Source organism: Delphinus delphis, chromosome 4, assembly GCF_949987515.2.
Source record: "Delphinus delphis chromosome 4, mDelDel1.2, whole genome shotgun sequence".
NCBI lineage: Eukaryota > Metazoa > Chordata > Mammalia > Artiodactyla > Delphinidae > Delphinus > Delphinus delphis.
This window is the reverse complement of record NC_082686.1, coordinates 28,890,390-28,913,428: the sequence shown is the minus strand read 5'-3', so window position 1 is coordinate 28,913,428 and position 23,039 is coordinate 28,890,390. Positions and strand designations below refer to the sequence as shown.

The following is a 23,039-nucleotide window of genomic DNA, read 5'->3' as shown; positions in this document are numbered from 1 at the left end:
AACCTTTTCCTCAAAGTTTTCATTTGCAACGATGAAACCACATTTATGCCATTCTTCTTAATCTTCTCCACATTTGTCACAACTTTATTTAACTGTGGACTCAAGTAGCACAAATTTAAGTCTAGTGATGTTATAACTAGTTCTAGGTATAAGGACCTTTAACTTAATATACACCTATTGTGATTGTTATTTTAAAATGTTAGCTATCATGAAGCATTTTCTCTTTATTAGCTATAATGACCTTCAGGTTTGGGGGCATCTACTTAATATTGACTAGTCTTTATGAGTATCAGTCATTCATTTTTGTTTCCAAGCCCTTCTTTTATGAAAAGGCAGCACTGAAATGGGACCTCATTCTTTAAGGAAAAGCTTTCTCCTCTTCCTTTGCTTTTCGGTCTTACTGCCACTGAAATGAAAGAGCCAGCCCTGTGTTCCATTAGCCAAGTGTTTCCGGAAAAGGCCAGAGGAATCAGTCTTTTTGCAATGCTTCGTGCCACATCAGCAGTGATCTCCATATTTGGAATGTGGTCCTGTTAGTCAGAATGGCTGTGGGGATAAGGCTGTATTTCCTCAGTTTATATTTGGGCCCATTGCCTCAACACAAAATTGAAAGAACTGAGTTCCTACCCACAGACTGACATCCTAAACATTTGGACTTGGCATAATGAAAACTGCTCCCAACACCGTGTTCTGTTTAGGTTGATTACTGATGGTGGGGCTCTCTTCAAGGTGTAAAACTTAGGTTTAAAGAACTCTGATTTCCAAAATTAGCTCTTTTCCTTTCAAAAACTAGATACTTAGTTTGTGATTTCATCCTCAGAAGCCGCTATACATTCACCTCAAAGAGTAACAAAGTAAACAATATATTTGTTTTTATTTCCACCTGAGAAATGCTGTATCACATTCTCCAAATTCCAGGAATGGTTTGTTTTCAATACAGTTTATTTATTGTAGAAAGCTTTCATCTGCAGTTTTTATGGAAAAAGGAAATAATTGCTCAGTATGAAAGTTATGCAGCACAGTAATTTACAGAACAGCAGTAATTTGCTAAATGATTTCCTAATGAAATGAAAACATGACTACGCCTCCTCAAAAGCTTCCTACTAGGCTTGCAGTAATTTCAGGCAGGTGATCGGCTGGAGACCCTCAACTGTAACTATAAAAAGAGAAGGCAGGTCAGTAAATTATATTATGGAAATGAAAGCTATCTAGCATTCAGTTTTTGTATTTGGAGGGTCAAGATTTTCCTCTTCTTGTTTTTTTTTTTTTCATCTTGACGCTAATGACTTAGGGATTGGCACAAACCTAGGTCTTCTGCTATGCGTGTTTTTCCAGCAGAGGAGATGAATTCACACTAATACCTCCACATGTTCTTTCTAAGTCATTTAGTCCCTTCATGTGGCCATGAAGCCAAGTAAAGCTAACTGACCTACCTAGAAATTGAAACTATAACCTTCATCAATTTTGTCCCATGGTCCAATCATCTGAGCTAACCAGGCAAGTAATACATTGGAATAAGAAACAGTTTGCCTACAAAATTACAGACTTGCCGTAGGGTATATGAGTGCATCTTTTTATACCAAAATATTTCTGATAATACGTTAAGTTAAAAAATTATTATATATAATTTTTCTATTATTAAAACTGTAAAAGCTTAGAGATATCATATAATTCACAAATGAAAGTGTTAAAATTTTAGATAGAGTTCCTCTATATTTCTGGATCATATACATTTTATATTTTATTTTAATAAAGTACAAAAAAAAAATGGTACCATTTTTTAATAAAGCTCCTGAATGGTTTGCAAATATCCCCAAAGCTGTACATTTAAAAAATCTGGGTATATTGGAGAGTTAGTAAATAATTTGAGAAAGGGTATATCTTATTGCTACCAGCTAACAGCAGGCATAATAGGAGTACATAAAGCAGCCCCAAACAGTTCTGTACTTTATGTAATAAAAATAAAATAATTATGTTAACAAAAAATTATTTAGGAGGTATTTTGTCATAAAGAACTAATTTGAATACTAAAATACTTTATTTCTTACCAAAATTTTTATGGAATTGTATAAAGCCCATGGTTCAACATAAGATAGTCATCAATGGAGATAAAAAGTGGCATGGTGATTAGAACATAAGAGAGCTAATATAATTATTCATAAAATAAATATCCAGTTGTGACATTTAATTAATTAAGTATAGGCAATCTCAATTATACTAAACATGAAGAAAGCTTTAAGGAAATCAAACTAGATTCCTATTGCTGGGAAAAATTTCTCATGCCCTAAGGAGAAAAATTTGTCCTATATTCACGTATTAGAAAGTTAAAGATTTAATAAAAAAATGTAAACTACTAGTTTTTGCTTGACTTTCCCAGTTTTCTTTACCCAAATATTCCAGATTTTGACTTTACTATCTTGTTTTCCTTAGGTATGAAGCCTCTGTTCTTTAGGCCAAGTACAACATTATAAAATAATGCAATCCGGAGGGCACTGGAAAATAGCTGGCCAATGAAAGTGCTCCATAAACAATGTGTTTAATAAAAAGAATGTAATGTTTAGATTAATTAAAGGAAATATGAACTAAAGAAGATGAAGTAAGAAATTTGTTGAAATTCAAATGACGGTACCTCTTGAGTCTTTGTATTATCTTCCTCTTGTTCTCTAGCCTGGTACCATCTCCACAGAGGAAAAACCAGGCTTAAAGCACATCTTAGGATGGCTCAAAATCTCATCCTCATTGGTAGCTCCACATGAGTCACTCAAACCAAAACTCAAGCACTCTCCAGATAACTATGGCTATATTTATTTGTCCAGAGGTAGCATTGTCCATGGAGGAACATTCAGTTACATGGTGTAACTCTTAATTATTTCTTATTCTATCTGTCCTTAAATTACCTGAATATTTTAATTTTCTATTTAGTGATGATTTGGTATTTATTTCATTTGAATACCTACCCACCTTTTGGAAAAACAACAAGAACAAACTGAAAATAGTAATGTCTTCACGGGAAACCAACCAGTTGCTGTCTTCCCGAGGCCATGAGAGAATATGGAGTTGAAATGACTCTCCCTGTTTGCAGATCTCTCTTTACATCCTAGCATCATACTCTCCTCTCTAATGAGATGTACATCTTTTCACTTACACTCCCAACAACTTCCACTCCACTCTGCTGGCTCCTTCAGTAGGGTAGAGGCACACTCACTCAAGATCCAATCACTCAGCACCGACAGGGACAGCACCATTAGGCTGCCACTTCACTCAAGCACACAGTTCCATGAGAGGCTTTGGTCCCAGGAAATGTTTACCCGTGGTTGAGTTGTTGTCACATTGGACTATTTTGATAATGACCAAATAATATTAAAGGCTATTATTCTATTGCTAAATTAGGGACCTTGGAAAATCAATATCGTATTTCTTACAGGTTAAATTAATCCTGTTTACTTCACATGGTGAAAAAATAACCTAACTTCATTATTTTAAAATGTATTATTATTTGGCAAAAATAACATTACCTTGCATATTACTGATCTACAATTTGCTTTTATCATTTAATATGTTTCGGACATCGTCATGTCAGTAGGCATTTCATTCTCCTAATATTTTCCTACTATTTTATTGTTCACATATATCTTAATTTATTTATAACAAATTAATTACTGATGGAAGTTCACATTGGTTTTAGTTTTTAATGAAACTCCTCGTAGTTTAGCTAGTGTTTTTATGCATTTGTAGAAATTAATCAAATTCCTAAAACTGGAGTTTCTGCATAAAAAAGTATGCACATTTTAAACTTTGACAGTTTTTACATTATCTCCTTCTAGAAATGTACTCATTTACACACTTGCACACTCACATGCACACATGGTTAGCGTATACATAAAACGAATCTTGACAACACATATCAACACCCACCTGCCCGTTACAAAAACTTCTGTGTGTAAAGTGGGATTGAAGGGGACTTTAAGTTTTATAAACAGAAAAAAGTTTTGCTCACTATTTGCAGATCTCTTCACTCCCTCATTCAACATGTATGCATTCTACAAGCATCTGTTACCATCCACTCAATGCAAAGTGTGGTGCTAGGGGCTTTGGGAAGGTACATGGTAATAGAGAATTCGGTCTTGTTTGGCCAGGGTAAACACTACAAAGCCATGCCTAGTACACAATCACAGTGCAATATAAAAACAAGTACAGGAATGCCCTACATGTACAGACATTATAAGTGACTGAGGTGAAAATTCTATGAACTCTTTCCTCTGGAGATTGTTCTCTGGTTGAAGTACAAAATGTTTCTATTTCATTTTATTGTTCTTTGTATTATACAGAATATGGCATCTAACATAATTTCAATCTTAGGGGGTAAAACCAAAAAAATCTGAAGAAAGTAAATTTCATGAAGCAAAATTTCTATGCCTAGAAATAGATATTAAATGCATATTTATAAATACATAAATGTAAAATGCCTGGGTGCCTTCTCCGTCTCTCTGGATAGTTAGCATATATTTTCTTAAAGGCCCCACATTTCTTGAATCTAGATCCAAATCATACGGCAAGTGGGTTGGAAACGCCAGGCATGCATGTCAGGGGCTAATGCACCAGGCTACCCTGGCACACTGTCAGGCCAACTGCTGGACTGCTGCTTGGCATAGCTACAAGCCTCCCCTGCTGGCAGCTCATGTTCCAGGCTCCTGGCTGGGCCTTGCCATTTGCCCTGTATCGTTTGGGGCAGGGAGGCAGGCAGGAAGACACAACTGGGGATAGCTGAGCAATGAGGGGCTGCTGTGACCACAGCTGGTGCTGACAGCCTGGCACACAACCCACCCTCCCCCTTCCTCCTCACTGAACACTGCAAACAAAGATTGCAGGTAGTAACCTCCAATATGTTATAGACAGACTCTAGTATAGTCTGTTTATTCTGTTACTAAGTTGTTTTTGGTTTCCAACTTAAATTTTAATTATCCCTCTGTTATGGGGAAAACAAGATATTTCCATCTCCTGTTTTCCCCAAGGACAATAGTACACATTCTCATAGACACACTTTTAAGACACATCAAAGTGCTTCTAAATGTAGGAAAAGAGAAACAAGTTCAGAATAAAAAGAGCTGTTTAACTATAAACAGCAGTTACCTCTCTTATTATTTTAAAGAGCCATTTCTCAGCAAGGCAAAGGGGTTTTGAAGGTTGTGTTTATGGAGAAACACACACACATATATTCTCTATTCTCTTTTTTCCTTGCTGGGAATATTTACTCAAAGTAAACAAACAATTTTAAAATTCAGAAGATAAATAGAGAAAATCCAATGTGCACAAAATAAACAGATTGTGGTCTTTTGCTCCTTCAAGAGCTGAGTACTTCACCCTAATTTTTCTTCTTCTTCTAACCTCATCTAGATTCCCAGCTGAAGGAGCCAGTAGCCTAATTCTGCTCAGTTCTAATGCAACTTGAGAACAAATTCAGAATATCTCTGTATTGGTCTTGCCTGGGATTGCAGAACCCAAAGTCGTTATTCTACTCCAGAGGTAATACTGTGATCAGCCCTAACACCACTGGCCAGCCCTACTGTCAGCTTCTTGGAGAAGCAACTTTACCTCCTATCAAGTAGTGACCTAAAAAAGTTTAATCCGGTTAACATTTTCAAGGTCAGAGTGGGTACAATGCTATCTATTTTGGCCTAAGAGAACAGGGAAATTGCTTGCTCTAAGTCTTAGATTTCTGTTTGTCCCTGTTCCATCCCCCATCCTCTTGGTCCCTCTAGATGTATTAAAGGCTCACATGGAGCTTGTGGTCTTTTCTACCTAATCTCAAAGCTTTAACTCCTGCCCTCAAAACAGGGGCCCACTCTGCTCAATTTTTACATTGAATGATAAGCAAAGCAAAACTTTCCAGTTTCCAACCTAAGAAGCAAAGAAACTCTAAACTAGGAATTTATTGACATTCCCCCAAACTGACATTATTCAGTGATCAAAATAAAATGCATACATAAAATCCTGGCCCATTTGCATACCTCATTCTTAAACACACACAAAAAGCTAACTATTTTTAACCTATGACTATGACATGCATTTGTTTTTAATAATGTCTCAGTTTTATACAACCATACGTTCAAGGTCTTTATCATTCAAGGTACATGAAGGTTGTGCATTTAATCTTTAGCATGGTTGTAGAAGATATGATTCACAGAGTAGAGAATAGATAAAAATAAGCACGCAGCAGCATGGTGCCGAATCATCAGAACTCAGCCTCTTATCAACAAATAGAAGTCATTCTTCTTTATTTCTTGAGCAAAGCAGTTTCATATAAGATAAATAGCTTTCAGTCAGAATAGGCTAACATGCAATATGCATCTTTTTGACATGTATATTCTAATACTACCTTAGACCGGTAAGATTAAAGGAAGAAAAATCTCAGGGTTGTATGTTGACAACAAACACTGGTCGAATCTACATTTTGTCCATTTTTCATCTCCCAGAATTTGACTCAGTGTGGGTATGTTTGTACATTACTGGATATTATTAAATGATCAACCTCTAGTGACCTTCAAGTACTGTTTTCTGAAGTTTTATAAAGAGAAATAATTCAGGGAATTTTTACTTTTTTAGGTCAAACATGGAAAGTCACATCATGCTTTGGAGATACTGTCTTTTGTTTTCAGAGACCAGGGCGTAGCAGAATGTATTTCTAATAGATTTAGGAGACTGGGTTCTAGGTATGTGACCTTGAGAAGGCTACTTATCTACTTTAGTTTTAGTTTCCCCATCTTGTATAGGAAGAATTTGGGTCAGACGGTTTTGAAAATTACACCTAGCTCTAATATGGTATCGTCCATAAGTTATTCTTTTGTTAACATGGAAAGTAGATGGGTGATGAGGGAGGCCTTCAGTGGCCCAGGCCTTTGGCACTGGACTGAGCTTCCCTCTGTGGGTCTCTGCTGAGCGCACTTGTCTGGCTGAAAGCCCTGTTTCCCATGGCTCTCAGGTCCCTTCATTCACAAATCTTGTTTCAATGAGGCCATAGTAGCCTTTCACCTTTCAGGGCGTCATGCTGTCGCAAAGTTTCCGTTCTCACTTAAATATTAACTTCCACTTTCTGAGATGGAAAACTGAACTGAAGCTCTTGGGAAAATTGACCAAGCAGTAGAAAACTTGAATTTTCAAATAGTCACTGTTCTATTCATATTTACCAGTTTGTATGTGTGGAAGAAAGAACTTGGATTTTTAGAGTAGACTGCCTTTGATTAAAACTCCAACTCTGCTACTAATCTAGCTGTTTGGCCTCTTTGAAATTCATCTCTGAAATATGTTCTCATCTATAAAATGGGCAAAATACCTACATGGATGTTATTGTAGACGAAAAGCAATTATTTACAAGTGCTCAAAAAATACTCTTCTTCCTCCCTCTACTTCAGCATCAACTTATTTCGGAGAGCATTGACAATGACACTGAAAATTATCAATTACAAGAAATCTACAGAATCCATTTCTTAGCGTAATATTGCTTAGTGAGGACCCATGTTCTGAAATGATGAGATGTGAAAGGAACTGCCTCATTTCCTTTGAAGATATTGCTATACCAGTTTACACTGATCAGTTTTGTTTTGGCTTGTACTTTTGAGTAAATAGGCTACTTTCTTAAGTTTGACCTGTGTCTGCCTCTGTGACCCGATTCCTCTCTCTTCTGCACCTCCTAGCCTCCACAACTTCAAAGAATGCATACAAACTCCTAGGCCAAAGGATGAAATCAATTCTGCGGGTGTCAAATTAGTGATGCATGTGAAAACTCTTTGAACAGGATGAGGATCTATGCAAACTCAAGACAGTAAGTAAGGATAAAGTAAGGTACAGTTTCTAAAAAAGTAAATTAATTCTCACTAGATAAAAGGCCAGTGTATAATACACATGTGCAGTTCAACTATGCCATTTTGTGAGGCATATGAGGGAGGATATAGAAAAGCTCACGAAGGGACAGTCAGGAGACCTGGGTCCTAAATAGAACTTTCCTCTTTACTCTCAGTCTGGGCTGTGTAAGAAAGTATAACATAGCATCACAAACGCTGGTCCTAGCTTTCTAATTCACTAAGTGCGTGAGCTTGGACAAGTTGCTTATCTTCTCAATTTCTCATTATAAAAATAGGGATGATACTAGCTCACAGAGTTGTGGAGAGCATTAAAGAAGAAAATAAATGTAAAGATCTTGGCTCAAAGTTTTAGTCAGAGAACATGTTCAAAGGATAATTAATGATTATTATTAATATTACTTGTGAAAGAGAAGGTTGGATTAGATGATCTAAGTTCTTTTTCTCCTTTAAAATTAGACACCTTCCCCCCTTTTTTCTAACAAAATACTCCTTGCAGAGTTTGGCACTCCCTGAGCTCAGAGTTTTGGGAGCCTGGCCAGATTTAATAAGAAGAATGCTCAGATTGGGCAGTTGTAAAAACAAAAGCTATCCCATCTTTACAAATCCAGTTAATGTAGCCAATATTCAAGGGAATCTACATGTGTTACTCCATCTTTAGTTTATACTTACAAATACAGAGAACCATCTCAGATAATAAAAGTAAGTGCTGAATATTTTTGCAAGCTATTATAGCATTTTGAAAGAATACTGTAAACACTTACAAGATGTGACTCTATGGTAATTAAACGAATTTTCTTGTGTGGAGCGAAGACTCATTAGCTCAGAGCGATGCTCTGTGCTGTTCTACAGAAGTTGCATATGACATTTCTCGCTAATGGCTCATGCTGTCACTAAATATTTGTTTCTAACTCCCTCAGTTTTGGGGAATGTGGACATCCACTTGTGTGTAAATTAATAGCTCTGCAGAATTTAAATGAGGTACCCAGAAAAGCCCTTTTGTTTCCTGAATCCAGTCAGGAAAAAAAGGCCCTCTTTCTAATGATATATTTGACCAGAGTTGTTGTTTCCAAATGTATAAGAAAATACTTATTTTATTGGAAAGAATGCTTTACATGATTCTCAGTAAATAAAACTGGGGCTTTGTTTTTAATGCTCTTACTGTTTACATTAAACTGTGATTCTCAGCTAGGGAGAAGAGTAGGTGTGCGTACTTACTTTCTTCATCAAGAAGATTTTCAGCAGCTGATAGTAACCTCATCCTATCTTCTGGATTTTTAATGTTTAATTCAATGAGATGACTCTCTTTTATATCCTTTAAATCTTCTAGGGTCTCGTAACCATTGAGCAAAAGTGTTGAGGTGTATTCCTGTGGGGAAGAAAAAATATGCATGATATAAGATAGTCAGATTCAAATATTTTATTTTTAGTTCTCTTTAGATTAAAAAACAAAAAGTGTAGGAATGCACGAAAACCAAAGGTGCCAACAGAACTTTTGCTTAACTTTATTTTATTTGTACTAGTTTTCCACATATGAACTTGGGGGCATTTAAACAGTATGTTGTACAGTTCTCACCTTCTGGAAGGACAAATGTAAAGAAGAAATGACTACCTTAAGCTATACAATGCTAAATCATGGATCAATTAAATAGCTGGATCATTCATCCCATTTGGCAGTTTTTCACTTCTCAAATAGTGAAATTGACAAAGCTAGTATGTTATTAAGTCTGTCAATAAAATGCCTCTAATACAGTATATTATAATAATATTTCTGGATCTATATCTTTTCTTGTTTGCTTGGTTGCAAAATCATCTACCCTTATTAACTTCTTGGAGTAGGTTAAAAAATGAATTTGAAATAGACTCAATTTATATAAAAAAGTATACTTAGCATTTTGGTGGAAAGGCATTATAGAAACCTAAGGAATCTCAGACTTTCTATTTATTTAAAAGCTTTTATTAAGCATGAAAGCACTGTGGTTGGGAAAAGTATTGTTTCCATTTCTTATCATGTATATTTTGTCCATCATTTGCATCAATATAAATTAGTTTAAAATTCATAGGCTTCTGATTTCAAAGTCTGTTATGTTTTTTATGTAACTTCTCTCTAACAATAGAAATGCAAAGTAAATTTGAATGCTTTTCAACTTTCTCAGATATTCCTCCCATTTTACTTGATCATAATTTCAATATCCTTATTTTAGTTACTAAAATTGAGTAAGAGGAGGTATAAAAGTTTTAAGTAATCAGAAAGAACTTATTACTAGCCCTTTATTTATTTTTAAAAAAGGGAAAGAAGGAGTAGCAATTCAACTCTTTTAAAAGTGATGTATCCTAGAAGGAGCACTGTGTTAGAACAACAACAACAACAAAAAATTCCCATCCTGATGTAACTAACTGTGGATTCTTGAGTAAGGTATTTCACTTCCTTAGACCTTGGTTTTTTCATAGGTCACAGAACAAACAAGTAGCTGAAGCAGGATTCAAACTTGTGCTTCCTCCAAGGAGTACCCCATTTGGGGGACACCAATAGTAATATTGAAAGGCCTATGTAATGTGTCTACAGACAAAAATGCAACTAGATAATTCAGGAAAACCAGTTAAGGAAAGATTAATTGGCTATTGTCTTGACGAATTTTGAAAACTATCAAAGTACTGCTGTGTTAATTTTAGAAATGGATTGCAAAACAGTAAATTGAGTGAGGCTAGGCATATTGTATGTACATGCCATTTAACAACATAGATATTTCATAAAAAGTTTTCTAATGTAACAAGAAAATAATTGGATTTTAAATACAGACAACACAGTTTTCTTAACACAATCATTATGAGGGCTTAATGATCACTGTTTCCTAACAAATTACTTTAAAAACAATTTAGTTATCTTCTCTTGACTTGCTTTTGATCTCTGCTCTATAGAAAATACAATTTTCTTTTCATTTCTCCTTTCAATTCTCTGAATCTTTACCTTCACTCTTTATATTCTCTTTATCATTCTCATTACATGTTTTCTCCAGGACTTTTATTCTCCCAAGTATATTTCATTTTTCACTGCACTTTCTCAACCTAATCTCTACCACGACTGCTAAGTACCATTAGAGTTTAGTCCAAAGGATGTTGTATCAAGACCTGTCCTCGCATAATAAAAGTAATAAAGGGTATATATAAACTGTTTTTTGGAAAACAGATTTTCCCTTTCTGTAAGTCATGTATTTTTTAACTAAACAAACACTGACCCATTCTCAATTACTCCATCCGTATGCCACCAAAATCAAACAGGCCATAGGTTTGCTAACCTGAAGGTGAATCCTCTCTAAGAACTCATGCAGAGTCTTAGGTTTTTCCTTTCCACTCCTTCTGTGTGCCTTTATTTTCTTGGGGGCTGCTTCTTCTTCTGAGATGACATCCACATAAATAAATTTGAAGTTTCCCACCTTATTGTTCAACATTCCTGTCCACATCCCCATTGGCGTTTTGCAGATAATGTCTATGATATCTCCTTTCTAAAGACAAAGAAATATACAAATTAGATTTCAGAGAACTCTGGTGTCCATGACAATTGGTAGAAAGAATGGAATCATTGAAAATTAGAATAATGAGGACATTACACTAAGGAGGTTTAGAGTTAAAAATAAATCTAAGAGGAAATTTCTTTTAAAAGTTTAAAGAAACTATTTACTAGTAATATTGAAAAAAACCCCAACATACTTGAAGAAAGGCTCCTAAATGTATTTGATGATGTGTTTATGTTTTTGGTATCATATCAACTTATCAACTTATATTTGTAGAGTATCCTATAGTTTACAAAACACTTTTGCATTCATTAAGTCATTTTATGCCCACAACATGCCTCTTAGATATGTATGCGAGGTGTCATTATTACTCTAAATATTACAGAAAAAGAAATGCAAGCATTAAATAATTTCCCAAGAGCTTACAGGAAGTTAGTGACAGAACCAGAACTCAAGCCTAAGTTGCTTGAATTCAAAAATAATGCTCTTTTTATTTACCCTGTCAAAACAATATATATGTAGCAAAACTCAAGCTATCATTCCTGGAGGGGGTCCCAAGTAAGGAAGGGGAAGAAAGACAAGTCTATGACTCTGTCTGTCCTTCTAGTTCATCTGAAAAATTCATCTGCAGTGTGAAATAAATCCACCTCAAGTATTGTATCCATCTAAAATAATCAAAATGTTCAGAACTTTGTACATAGCAAATATGTAACAAAAGTATATATGCACTAAGGATAAATTAAGCTAATTATCCTAGATTAATTAATAATTAATTACTAATTACTTATTTAACACTTAGATTGAGCTCCACAGCAAAGTTTGGATTGAAGTATGAATGAAATGCATTGGGATAGACAAGCCAGTTGGTCTTTCTCTTTATTCACATCTAAGAGTAAGACTGCAGGAGTTATTGGCAAGAGTAGAAAACTCCACAGGGTATTTTTTTTGTAAAGAAAGTTGATTTCTATGCAAATATAGTGTCTATATTTGTGTCATAGTTACTCCGTTGAGACTTACAGCTTTCTACCTCAGAGATAACATTATAGATTCTGATATTTTTGTCATTTTAAGGGTCTACCCTCAAACAAAGCATTAAGTCTGCTACTAAATATATTTTTTTTCCTGCTGCTCTGTCTTTTTGTGTATTCTTCCATCTAAAACATGGATTTTATTTGTAATAGTAGAATTCAATGTGATTAAAAGATCTGCTCTTTCCGATTTATGATAGTTTGCTCTTCAGACACTATGAGCTGTTCACCTAGTTTTTCCTGTCTTTAACTATAGGGAATCAAATCCTAGGCTAGATGGGATCAGCTAAGCAGACCTAGAAAATCCCCAGAAGCTCTAGGGGAAGTTTCAAAGTATGGCAGTCCTATGCTACATCCTTCTTATTATCCTTTAAACTTGTAAAAAACATACATTACAGGGAAGCCCACAGATCACAAGCAAAAATCCAATTTCATTTCGGATAAGACCCAGGATGGTCAGCAACAGTATTCAACACCGTGTGTCTGTGGAAATCCTTATTGTGTCCTACTCGAGCTCCACAAATGTCCCCTTAGGCAGCACAAACGGTGGTGCAACCTTTGTGTTGTGAAGCCCTCACAGCAAAAGAAAATGAACAAAGAGGATAAGAATAAAAAAAGGGAATTCAGGAGGGAATGTCACTGAGAGAAAGTTGTCAGGTTACTCATGGCATTTGCAAGTATTGACTTAAGTATTGAAGTTGCCTGGCCAAGTCAGGTTCCCAAGACGTTTGCTCTGCTGGGCTCTTGCCTGATAGTTCCATTTTCTCTCCCTCTCCTTGGCTTCAGGTAGAACTGGGCACCTCCAGCAACTTATGAGGATTTTGGTTTTCAGAAAAATGTAGACAATTCCTTCTTCCCGAATAAGCTCTGATTCTACATTATCTACATAATGCAACTTTTGCAAATAGCCTCAAAACACTGATCCCCCTACCCTACCTCTCATGTTTTGTTTGAACTCCTGCCGTAGTACACCAGTCCCCAGTTCTATTGGGAAGAACGTGCTCACCCCCTAGTTCCCCATACTTGCACTTCCTGAAAAAGATCATACACCCAGCCCTAGACAAACCATACAGAATGCAGATATGATGTGCACACACCTTGATTTTGAGGGAGTCAGTGTCATAAGGGCTCGGTGTGAAACTGGTATGTACACGGGCACGGCCACAGAATGGTCCAGAGTAGGGGCCATCATCATCGAGTCGAAAGCTGTCCCGGTTACTTGTACCATCTGAACAGCTTGTTATTCCACCTGATAAAGGCAAAGCAGAGGTTAACAGTTCTCACTGAAGGTTCATAACATTCTGAACCATCACCTGGACATAACTAAGCAGGAATAATGCTGAAGCATTGGATGCCAGCCTCCTGAGGCGGTCCTAAGTGACCGATCCCTGTTTCTGCCTCCCAGTCATTTTCCACCGCTGACTTCTGTCCTCTGAGCCATTTCTGATCTTTCTCCAGTCAACCTGATCATTCTTTCCTCTACCACTAAACCAAACACTCTTACTTCAGTCTCTATCATCTGATCCAGTAGCACAGTGCTTTGAGCATTGGATACTTGCTAAAGAGGCAGACAGTAGAGACTTAATTCCCTGTACAAACCAGATAATTAATTTTGTACGTGTAAACAAAGGCAGAAACCTATAGCGACAGTTTGATCTTTGTGTGCTATTGATCAGGAATGATCAAAGCATAAGACCACAAGCTTCCCTACAACTTATCACAATGTAGCAAAAATAGTGTCTCAGACTTCCTACTGTGTACCAAAAGCCATTTTGAGGCAACATCTCTGTGTATAAAAGGTAGCATTTTTGCTTGTTGTGTGAGCATCAGGGAAAGAGGAAGTGTGTTCCAATGTCTGTACTCCTAAACTGTTCAAAATTGTTCTAAACTGGGGTTTTTAAACTGCTCCAAATCCTTGCTCTCTGGTCCTCTTCCTTTCTGATTTTGAACCTCAAGGGGGAAAAAAAAGAGATTCCATTTTTCCTGCCTGCCTGGGGGCAAGAATATCTCCCAGTGGAAGTAACTCTGAGTCTCCCTACTGCTCTCACTTGTCACCTCATTTTTTCCTTCACTGTGGCCTTTCAGTGCTCTGCTTCATGAGGGAACAGCCCCAGTATCTCTGCCATTCTTTCAAATAAGTATAGAAATAAGAGAAAGATCCTTAGCGATTCTCCATTTTTTTTTTTTAAATATGGACTGGTGTAAAAGAAAGGTGAGTTGCGTCTAGTCACAGAAATTAAGTTGTTTATGATAACAGCTAAGTAGACCTCCATCTCCTCACACCCTCCCTTCCATGACCACTCCAGTCCCTGGCTTTTCATTGTAAAATTATAAAATTTTATAATTATAATTGTAGAATTATAAAATTCTACCCATATTTGGCATTACAGTTTTGAATTTTAAAACTTCCAGCAGAAATGAATACTAATAAAATCTGAATTTCACACATGCAAAAATATATCCCCCAAATGCTTCTGTATTAGCTTTTTCTTCACAAAATAACTGTTCTACAGCCAGTAGGAAAGTAGGAATAAAATTCAGGATATTTGCAGCAGCTGGTCTTTGTGATCCATCTTCAAATAACAGAAGCAGTTGATTTTAAATGAAATGGAAAATAAACTTTGAAAAAAACATTTAAAAGCCCTGAAAAGATTAGAGGGATAAGTAACAGTGTGCATATAAAAAAAATTATAAGGCACCCTGTAGTATCAGTAGTTTCATTCAAATATTGTAGCAGGACATGTGACTGAAGCCTGAGTGACTTCTTTGGTAGAAACGATGTTTTTAGAAAATTCTTATTGAACACATGCTGATTCCTTTTTGTCACTAATTGGTGATATTCCTACTATTTAGTATTTACATACTACTTCACTCTTTACCGGCTAATGCTGAATGGAAACCTAGAAAGTAAATGTTAGAACTGATGCAGATGTCCTGCTCTTTTCAGAATACTTCAGGATAAAAAGGAAGGGAAAGGAAGGAAAACATGACAGAGGGCAGGACAGGGAAGGAATAAAGAAAAAATGAAAGAAAATAAAAGAAAGAAAGAAAGAGAAAGAAAGAAAAAAGGAAGAAAGAAAGGAAGGAGGGGAAGGAGGTAGGAGGTAGGGAGAGAGGGAAGGAAGAAAGAAAGGAAGAGAAAAGGAAAGGAAGAAGTACATGGAGGGGGGGAGAAAGGGAAGGAAAAAGAGAAAACAGGATTTTAGTTTCCTGAATACTTCAAGTCATTTAAAAAATTTGGACTCAAAATAATGCTAGTTCTCCCCAGCACACTTTATTGTAGGGATTCTGATTTAATTGTGCAATATAATCTTTTGGAGGAATATCCCCAAGAGCCTTGCTGACCACAGTGCTAAAAGTTTCAAAATAATCCATAATTCTAATATATTATGTATTATTTTAGACAATAGCATTGCTATAGATTCAACACATCCTACATTTTCACTATTTCTCTTGTCAAGTAGTTGGAACATTGGTGAAATTTTGACAAACAAGCCAAAGAGAAATAAATCTGTTGTTTTTAATTAACTTAACCCAGATCTCCCATCTAGACTCTTGTCACTTATTTTATAGCCTTACTTGATGAGCTCCGCCCACTGTAGAGACTGTCCATGGAGTCACTGGCTTTGAGGGAGCTCTTCTCTGTATGGGTTCCAATCGTGGGATCACTGTTCTGATAAGGTAAGGCATCCTCTCCATCTTCCCCATCCTTCAGAAAATCATATCAGAGGTTAAATGCAAAGAACTGATTTCCTTGGAGACTTTCACTGTGTGCATTGATTTAACAAAGAAGACATATTTTAGCAATAAAATACTTAGGAATACATCAGCATAAAATATGAGTGTCATGAATCTTTAGCTCAATTTCAAGCATAACATTTTATGGTATAGTGGGAAAAATTCTTTAGATGAAACAGCCCACATTTTGGAATTTAACTGAAATTATAAAGTTTATTTTTGTAGTTAGGATGAATATCGTATCAAGACTATTTAATCAGAAATGCTAGATTTATTAACATCTGTGCTTTATCTGTTAAAGCACTTTTATTTCTTCATGGTCTCCTTATCATCTATTTACCACCATTACTAATCCTTTGAGATCTGATATTACAAGTTTAAACCCTGCATAGTTGCTTCATGTCAGTTATTTGCACCCTACCAGACCACTAGATATGAATAAAACATACACACTTTGCAATTCTAAAGCAAAGCTTATCTAAGAAGCTTTACAAATCTCATATGGTGCTTGCCACCTAGTCAAGTGAAAAGCACATCTTGCATAAAATTAGGAAAGACAGACAATTTCAAAAGAAATTACATCTGCTTGAAAACATCTCAAATATTTTCCATGTTTATATAGTTTCAACAAAGCCTATGAATTTCTTAATATTCTTCAAAATATAATTCAATATTCCTCATTTTTGAGCATTTCTAAACATTGGTAAAAATTCAGACTATACATACGATATATGCTCAGTTTGATTCTCTGCTTTTATCCATTCTTTTATTCATTTGTTCAGTTATTTGACACAAGTTTGTAGAACACCTTCTAAGTACCTGGCATTGTTTTGGGAACTGGAGATATCATGGGAAACAATATACAGGATCCTATCTTAAGTGAGGTACATTTTAGTTTGTCAGGGTGTGTGCGCACGCGTGTGTGTGTGTGTGTTTGTAGTGTTTGGGGAGGTTTGTGTAAACAAAGTGAGCAAGACAATTTCAGAGAATAATAAGTGCTATGAAGGAAATAAAACTGGGTGATGTGAGAGGATTAGCTACTCGGGTTAGGGTTGAAGGAAGGTTGACTGATTTAGAGGGAAGAGCCTCCAAAGACCTCCTCCATAAGGTAATAGAGTCTCTGAATTCTTGACCTGAATGATAAGAAGATGTGACTTATATGAAGATTTGGAGACAGTTTTCCAAGCAAAAGGAATAGCAAGAACAAAATAACTAAACTCAGAATTAGCTTGGGTTATGCAGAGAAAACAAGGCCAGGGTAGCTGGAGCTGAGTGAGAGCAAGGAGAGCATTAGGATGTGAGCTCAGAGAAGTAGACTGGAGTCAGCTCAGGAAGGGCTTTATAGAGCACTTTCAGTAACCATGGAAATGTGCACTCAGATCTCTTGCTGCGGGACACTTCTTTACTGACAGCCCCAACTACTAGCCTTCTGTATCGATCACTGTGTTTGCAAGGAAGCCATGTTCCAATGACTTAAGCAGTGGGGCTACCATTTGAGTCCATTCTGGTGGGATGTGGGGCTTCTCTAATGGAAACTTTTGGTTCAAGGACTTCCCATCAATCTGGCCAAAATTTTCTTAGAACAGTGTTGAAGCCTGAGACTTGAATGATCTTCCTTCTTTCTTCCTCTCCCTTTACAGGTGTCAGACTTGCACTGTAGTCTGAAGGATTTCCTTGCTCATTTTTTCTTTCTCTTCTTTATCCTTCACAGGCATTTCCTCCAGTAAGTCTTTGGTGTGTCTATTCCCTTCTTGTGGGTCTACTTCTCAGAGGACTGGAATGAACACATCATAGTAAGGGAATGCATTTTGGTACTGTAAAATTTTAACCAAGGGAGTGATGTGTTCTGAATCTGACTTTTCAAAGATCTTTCTGGCTTTCATGTGGAGAATCGCTTTTATGGAGGAAAGAGTGGAAGAAAGGAAACCAATTAGGTAATCTAGGCAAGAGAGTTTGTTTATTTAGTCTAAAGCAGGAATAATTTACATGGAGAAGTTAAGGGTTTTAGATATACTTTGGAGTTAGTACCAAGAGGATATGCTGATGAATTGGTGTGAAAAGTGAGAAAAAGAAGGAATTTTGAGTGATTTGTAGGCTTTCTTCTCTCTCTGTCTCTGTCTCTCTCTCCTCCCTCTCCTTTCTTTCCAGCATCTACAGTTATGACAGTGTTGTCTATTTCTACTTGGAAGACTGGACAAGAAACAAAATTTCTGTAGAGCTTAGAGAATCAATAATTCCATTTTAGATATATTAGGTTCCAGTTATCTATTATGCATCTAAGTGATAATATCAAATAAGCAGTTGGTTGTATAACAGATAAATAAAGAGATCATATGGGACTTCCCTGGTGGTGCGGTGGTTAGGAATCTGCCTGGCAGTGCAGGGGACACAGGTTCGAGCCCTGGTCTGGGAAGATCCCACATGCTGCGGAGCAACTAAGCCTATGCTCCACAACTACTGAAGCCCACGGGCCTAGAGCCTATGCTCCACAACAAGAGAAGCCACCACAATGAGAAGCCTGCACACCACAATGAAGAGTAGCCCCTGCTCAACGTAACTAGAGGAAGCCCACGCACAGCAACGAAGACCCAACACAGCCAAAGATAAATAAATAAAATAAATATTTTTTTTTTAAAAAGAGAGAGAGATCATAGCTAGAGATGTAATTGTGAAAAAGTCATGAGACAAGATGAGATCACTTAGGAAGAGAGACTAAACTAGTAGAATATCTAGGAACAAGCCTCAGGAAGACTCAATATTTAGAAGGACAGGAAAGAAAGCAGAGCTAAGAAAGGAAACTTTGAGAAAGAAGGAAAGCCAGAAGAATGCCCAAAGAAACCAAGAAAAAAGAATGTTTCATATGTAATGAAATCATCACTTGCATCAGGTACAGCTGAAAAGTCATGTAAGAAGAAAGAAAAGTGACCATTCGCTTTGGCAACATAGAGGTTAATACTGACTGTGACAACTGTTTTAATGGAGTACTGGGGACAGATCCTATTGAAATGCATTAAAAAGAAAATAGCTGTAAGACATATAGATCAATGGAATAGAATTGAGAGTCCGTAAATAAATCCATATATTTATGATCCATATATTTCTGACCATATATTTATGATCAATTGATTTTTCAGCAAGGATGCCAAGACAATACAATGGAGAAATAATTGTCTTTTCAACAAGTAGTGCTGGGACAATTGAATATCCACATTCAAATGAATGAAGTTGGACTCCTACCACACACCGTGTAGAAAAATTAATAGATCATACATCAAAATTTAAGAGCTACAACTATAAAACTCTTAGAAGAAAACATTGGAGTAAATCTTTGTAACCCTAGATTAAGCAATGGTTTCTTAAATACAATACTAAAAGCACAAATGATGAAAGAAAAAATAAATTGAACTACATCAAAATTATAACCATTTGTTCTGTAAATGACAACATCAAGAAAATGAAAATACTATCCATGAACGGGAGAAAATATATCATATCGCAAATCGTATATCTCATAAAGGATCTGTATCCATAAGGTATTTTTTAAAAAAGCAACAATAAAAATACAACCCAATTAAAAAGCAGGTAAAAAATTTGTATAAACACTTTTTGAAAGAAGATATGCAAATGGCCACATGAAAATATTCTCAACATCATTAGTCATCAGGGAAGTGGAAATCAAAACTATAATGAGAATCTATTTCACACACATTTTGATGGGTAGCATCAAAAATCATACAATAACAAGTGTTAGCAAGCATGTGGAGAAACTGGAACTCTCACATATTGCTAGTGGGAATGTAAAATGATGCAACTTCTTTGGGAAATAGTTTGCCAGTTTCTCAAAGTATCAGACAGAGTTACCATATAACCAAGAGAAATGAAAGAATACTTCCACATAAAAACTTGAACACAGATATTCATATTCATATTTTAAATCATGCTGAATCATTCATTCAGCATGATTTAAAATAATCCCAAAATGGAAACAACCAAATGTTCATCAATTGATGAAAGGATGAATAAAATGAGGCTTATCTATAAAATGGAATATCATTTGGTGATGAAAAGAAGTGATGTACTACTGTTTGTTACAACATAAATGACATATGTTCTTCACATACTACATGAGTGATCTTTCTAAGCCTCAATTTCCTCTATGAGAATGTGATAATGCTTTCTTCCACCCAACTTCTGGGCACAATTATTGAGGGAGAAAATACATTGAAGGCCTTCATAAACTGCCAAATATTTCTAAACTACCTAGAAAAATATTAACAGAAAAACACAAGTGATTAACAGAGGACACTTACCTTTTCTTCAGAAAGGGCTTTGATATACTTTTTACCCACTTTTTTCTTCATTGTCCAGGAAATAGCTCTCATTTTTTTACCTAAACTTCCTCCATTATTTGAAGTTTTGTTTTGTTCTTCACTTTCATTTATGCGTTCCCCTTCATGTACCTAGTTAGAATTATTTACAAAAAACAAAACAATAAAGCAATGAAAAACATTGTCATTTGTCCACACTCCCTCTTCTTCTCTCTTTTCTCTACTTCAATGTTCTTTATCTTCACTGTAAAATTACAAACTAAAATAAATAAGAAAGTAGATTAGTTTATTACTATCTGTGTTAACTTACCATTACCTAAGTTTTAGAAAAGAGTACTATAAATATTTTTAATTTCAGGTTTTTCTATCTTCCTTTACAAAAGCTTTGAAGAAACTATCTAAGCATATTTTTAACTTCAACATTTTTCTGTGCTGTTCTCTTTCATAGCCTGAATCACAATTTTATTTAGATATTTATTTATGGGTTTTGTTGTTGTTTTAAAGTCTGTCTCCTCCTAGACTCTAGGCTTCATGAAGTAAGGATTTTCACCTGTATTGTAACAGTACTTTCTGAGTGCCTAAGGGAGATCCTGTCATAGAGTAGATGCTCAACACACATTTACTGAATGAATAAATGATGGTTTGCTAAAAAATGTGCAAACTACTTTATCAGATTCACTAAGTTCTTTCACAAATTGCTAGGCCACCATTACTAATCAATGAATTTGAATGAGCCTGAGCAACTTTTATAGGTTAACTCTAGAATTATAAACTTAATAACAGTAAATATATCTATGTATGATTATGGAAAGTTGAAGGTTTATACAATATGGGAGTTTGAGATTGACATATACACACAGCTATATTTAAAATAGATAACCAACAGGGACCTACTGTATAACACAGGGAACTCTACTCAATACTCTGTAATAACCTAAATGGGAAAAGAATTTGAAAAAGAACAGATACTTGTATATGTATAACTGAATCATTTTGCTGTACACCTGAAACTAACACAATATTCTTAATCAACTATACTCTGATATAAAATAAAAATTTTAAAAAAAGATCAACAAGAAATCCCTCATGATAAAAAAATTATATAGGGCTTCTCACTATTTGTATACACATACTGCATTGTATTATTTACAACTGTGTAAATGTTGATAGACCATATAGCTATATACAAGTTTATCAATGTATATTCATGCATGTATACAAGTTTATCCATAAGTTTATATATACATAAATATATAGGTGAATAAAAAGGGATAGATGTAATATATGTATAAAAGGGGATATATTATATATACACATGCATATGTATGCACTAATGGAGGTATTTATAAAGTAATAATAGGTGTCATTTTCTTTCTACTTTTTTTTTGTCTAGAATATCCATTGCTGAAATCAACATATTTAAAGATATTATAGGTAGATGGATATAGGAATCTGAAAGGTATTCTGAGAGTCAGATATGATAAAAAGAATTCTTTATTAAAAAAAACAAAAAATAAAGATGCAATATATAGAATGAATAATTAAGAAGTGCATAAGATCTAAAGCCTATTGATCTAAAACAAATCTATCACATGAATAGATAACTCAGGTTCAATGATAAGCATATATTTTTACTTTTCTCAATGTACATCCCTCCCCTCTATTTTATTAGTTGTTTTACATTTCATTAATCACTTATCACAGTTGGTCCATGGTTTATGAGACAGTATAACAAATAGCAAACTTTGGACACGATGTTGCATCCTGCCTTTGTCATTTATGACCTGTATAATTTAGAAGTAATTTTATTCAAACATATTTCTTCAGTGATAAAATAAAAATAATAATAGTTCCTACTTACAGGTAGGTAAAGTGCTTAGTGCTGTGCTTACTTCCTGGTAAGTGCTCAGTTAAATGTAGTGATGATGATGATGATGATGATGTAAATAATTTTATGGGAAGCTTTTCTTAAGCTACATTCAAAGTGTTCATGGTTTGCAAATGTGTATGGAATGGTCACCACTGAGACATTTCAAAGTGTACAGAAGTATGAGAGTGCAAATGAGCAGCCTATGCTCTCCTTAACTAATTTCCAATTAAGCCATTTAATCATTTCCTAAATTAAAGCAATTACAACTTACATGAAATTTAACATATATGTTGTTTTATAGTGGAAATGCTCAGAAAATTTGGGATCGTCTGTGTTACTTTAAACTGTAAATCCTTCATAAGTTGATGTTCTGCCTTCCCAAACATCTGTTAGGTTTCTTAGATAGATTTTTACTCTTAATGTCCAGCATGGTACTAGATACTAAATAATTGTTTGTTCATTTATCACAAAAATGTATGCAAGGTTATGATCTTTAAATATATTCCTTTTTCTTACTGTAATTTGCAAAAATTACATTGGCTTCATAATTTTTCATAATGTGTTTGTATAACACTCATTAAAATGGAATAGAATACTAACCCCAGTTGAATCATCTGGTTTTGATATGGAATTATTCCGAAAACGGTCAAAATTCCCAAAACTGCTGCTGCGCTATAAAATAGGAAAGAAAAAGGAAAGGAAATTTA

At 35.3% G+C, this 23,039-nt stretch overlaps 1 protein-coding gene across 3 annotated transcripts in view; it reads right to left on the bottom strand.

Moving 5' to 3' along the window:
- SAMSN1 (SAM domain, SH3 domain and nuclear localization signals 1) overlaps positions 1-23,039 on the bottom strand; it is a 109,427-nt gene that overhangs the window by 2,511 nt on the left and 83,877 nt on the right. For 2 of the 3 annotated variants that reach the window (XM_060010472.1, XM_060010474.1), the window contains 6 exons: positions 22,933-23,004; positions 20,445-20,594; positions 15,976-16,105; positions 13,494-13,645; positions 11,153-11,359; positions 9,075-9,225 (listed from right to left, as the gene is read on the bottom strand). In XM_060010472.1, coding sequence (XP_059866455.1) covers positions 9,075-9,225; positions 11,153-11,359; positions 13,494-13,645; positions 15,976-16,105; positions 20,445-20,594; positions 22,933-23,004 — 862 coding nt within the window. Of the gene's footprint in view, positions 1-936; positions 1,157-9,074; positions 9,226-11,152; positions 11,360-13,493; positions 13,646-15,975; positions 16,106-20,444; positions 20,595-22,932; positions 23,005-23,039 lie in introns of those variants that run through there. The other variant, XM_060010473.1, reaches the window with a different exon arrangement.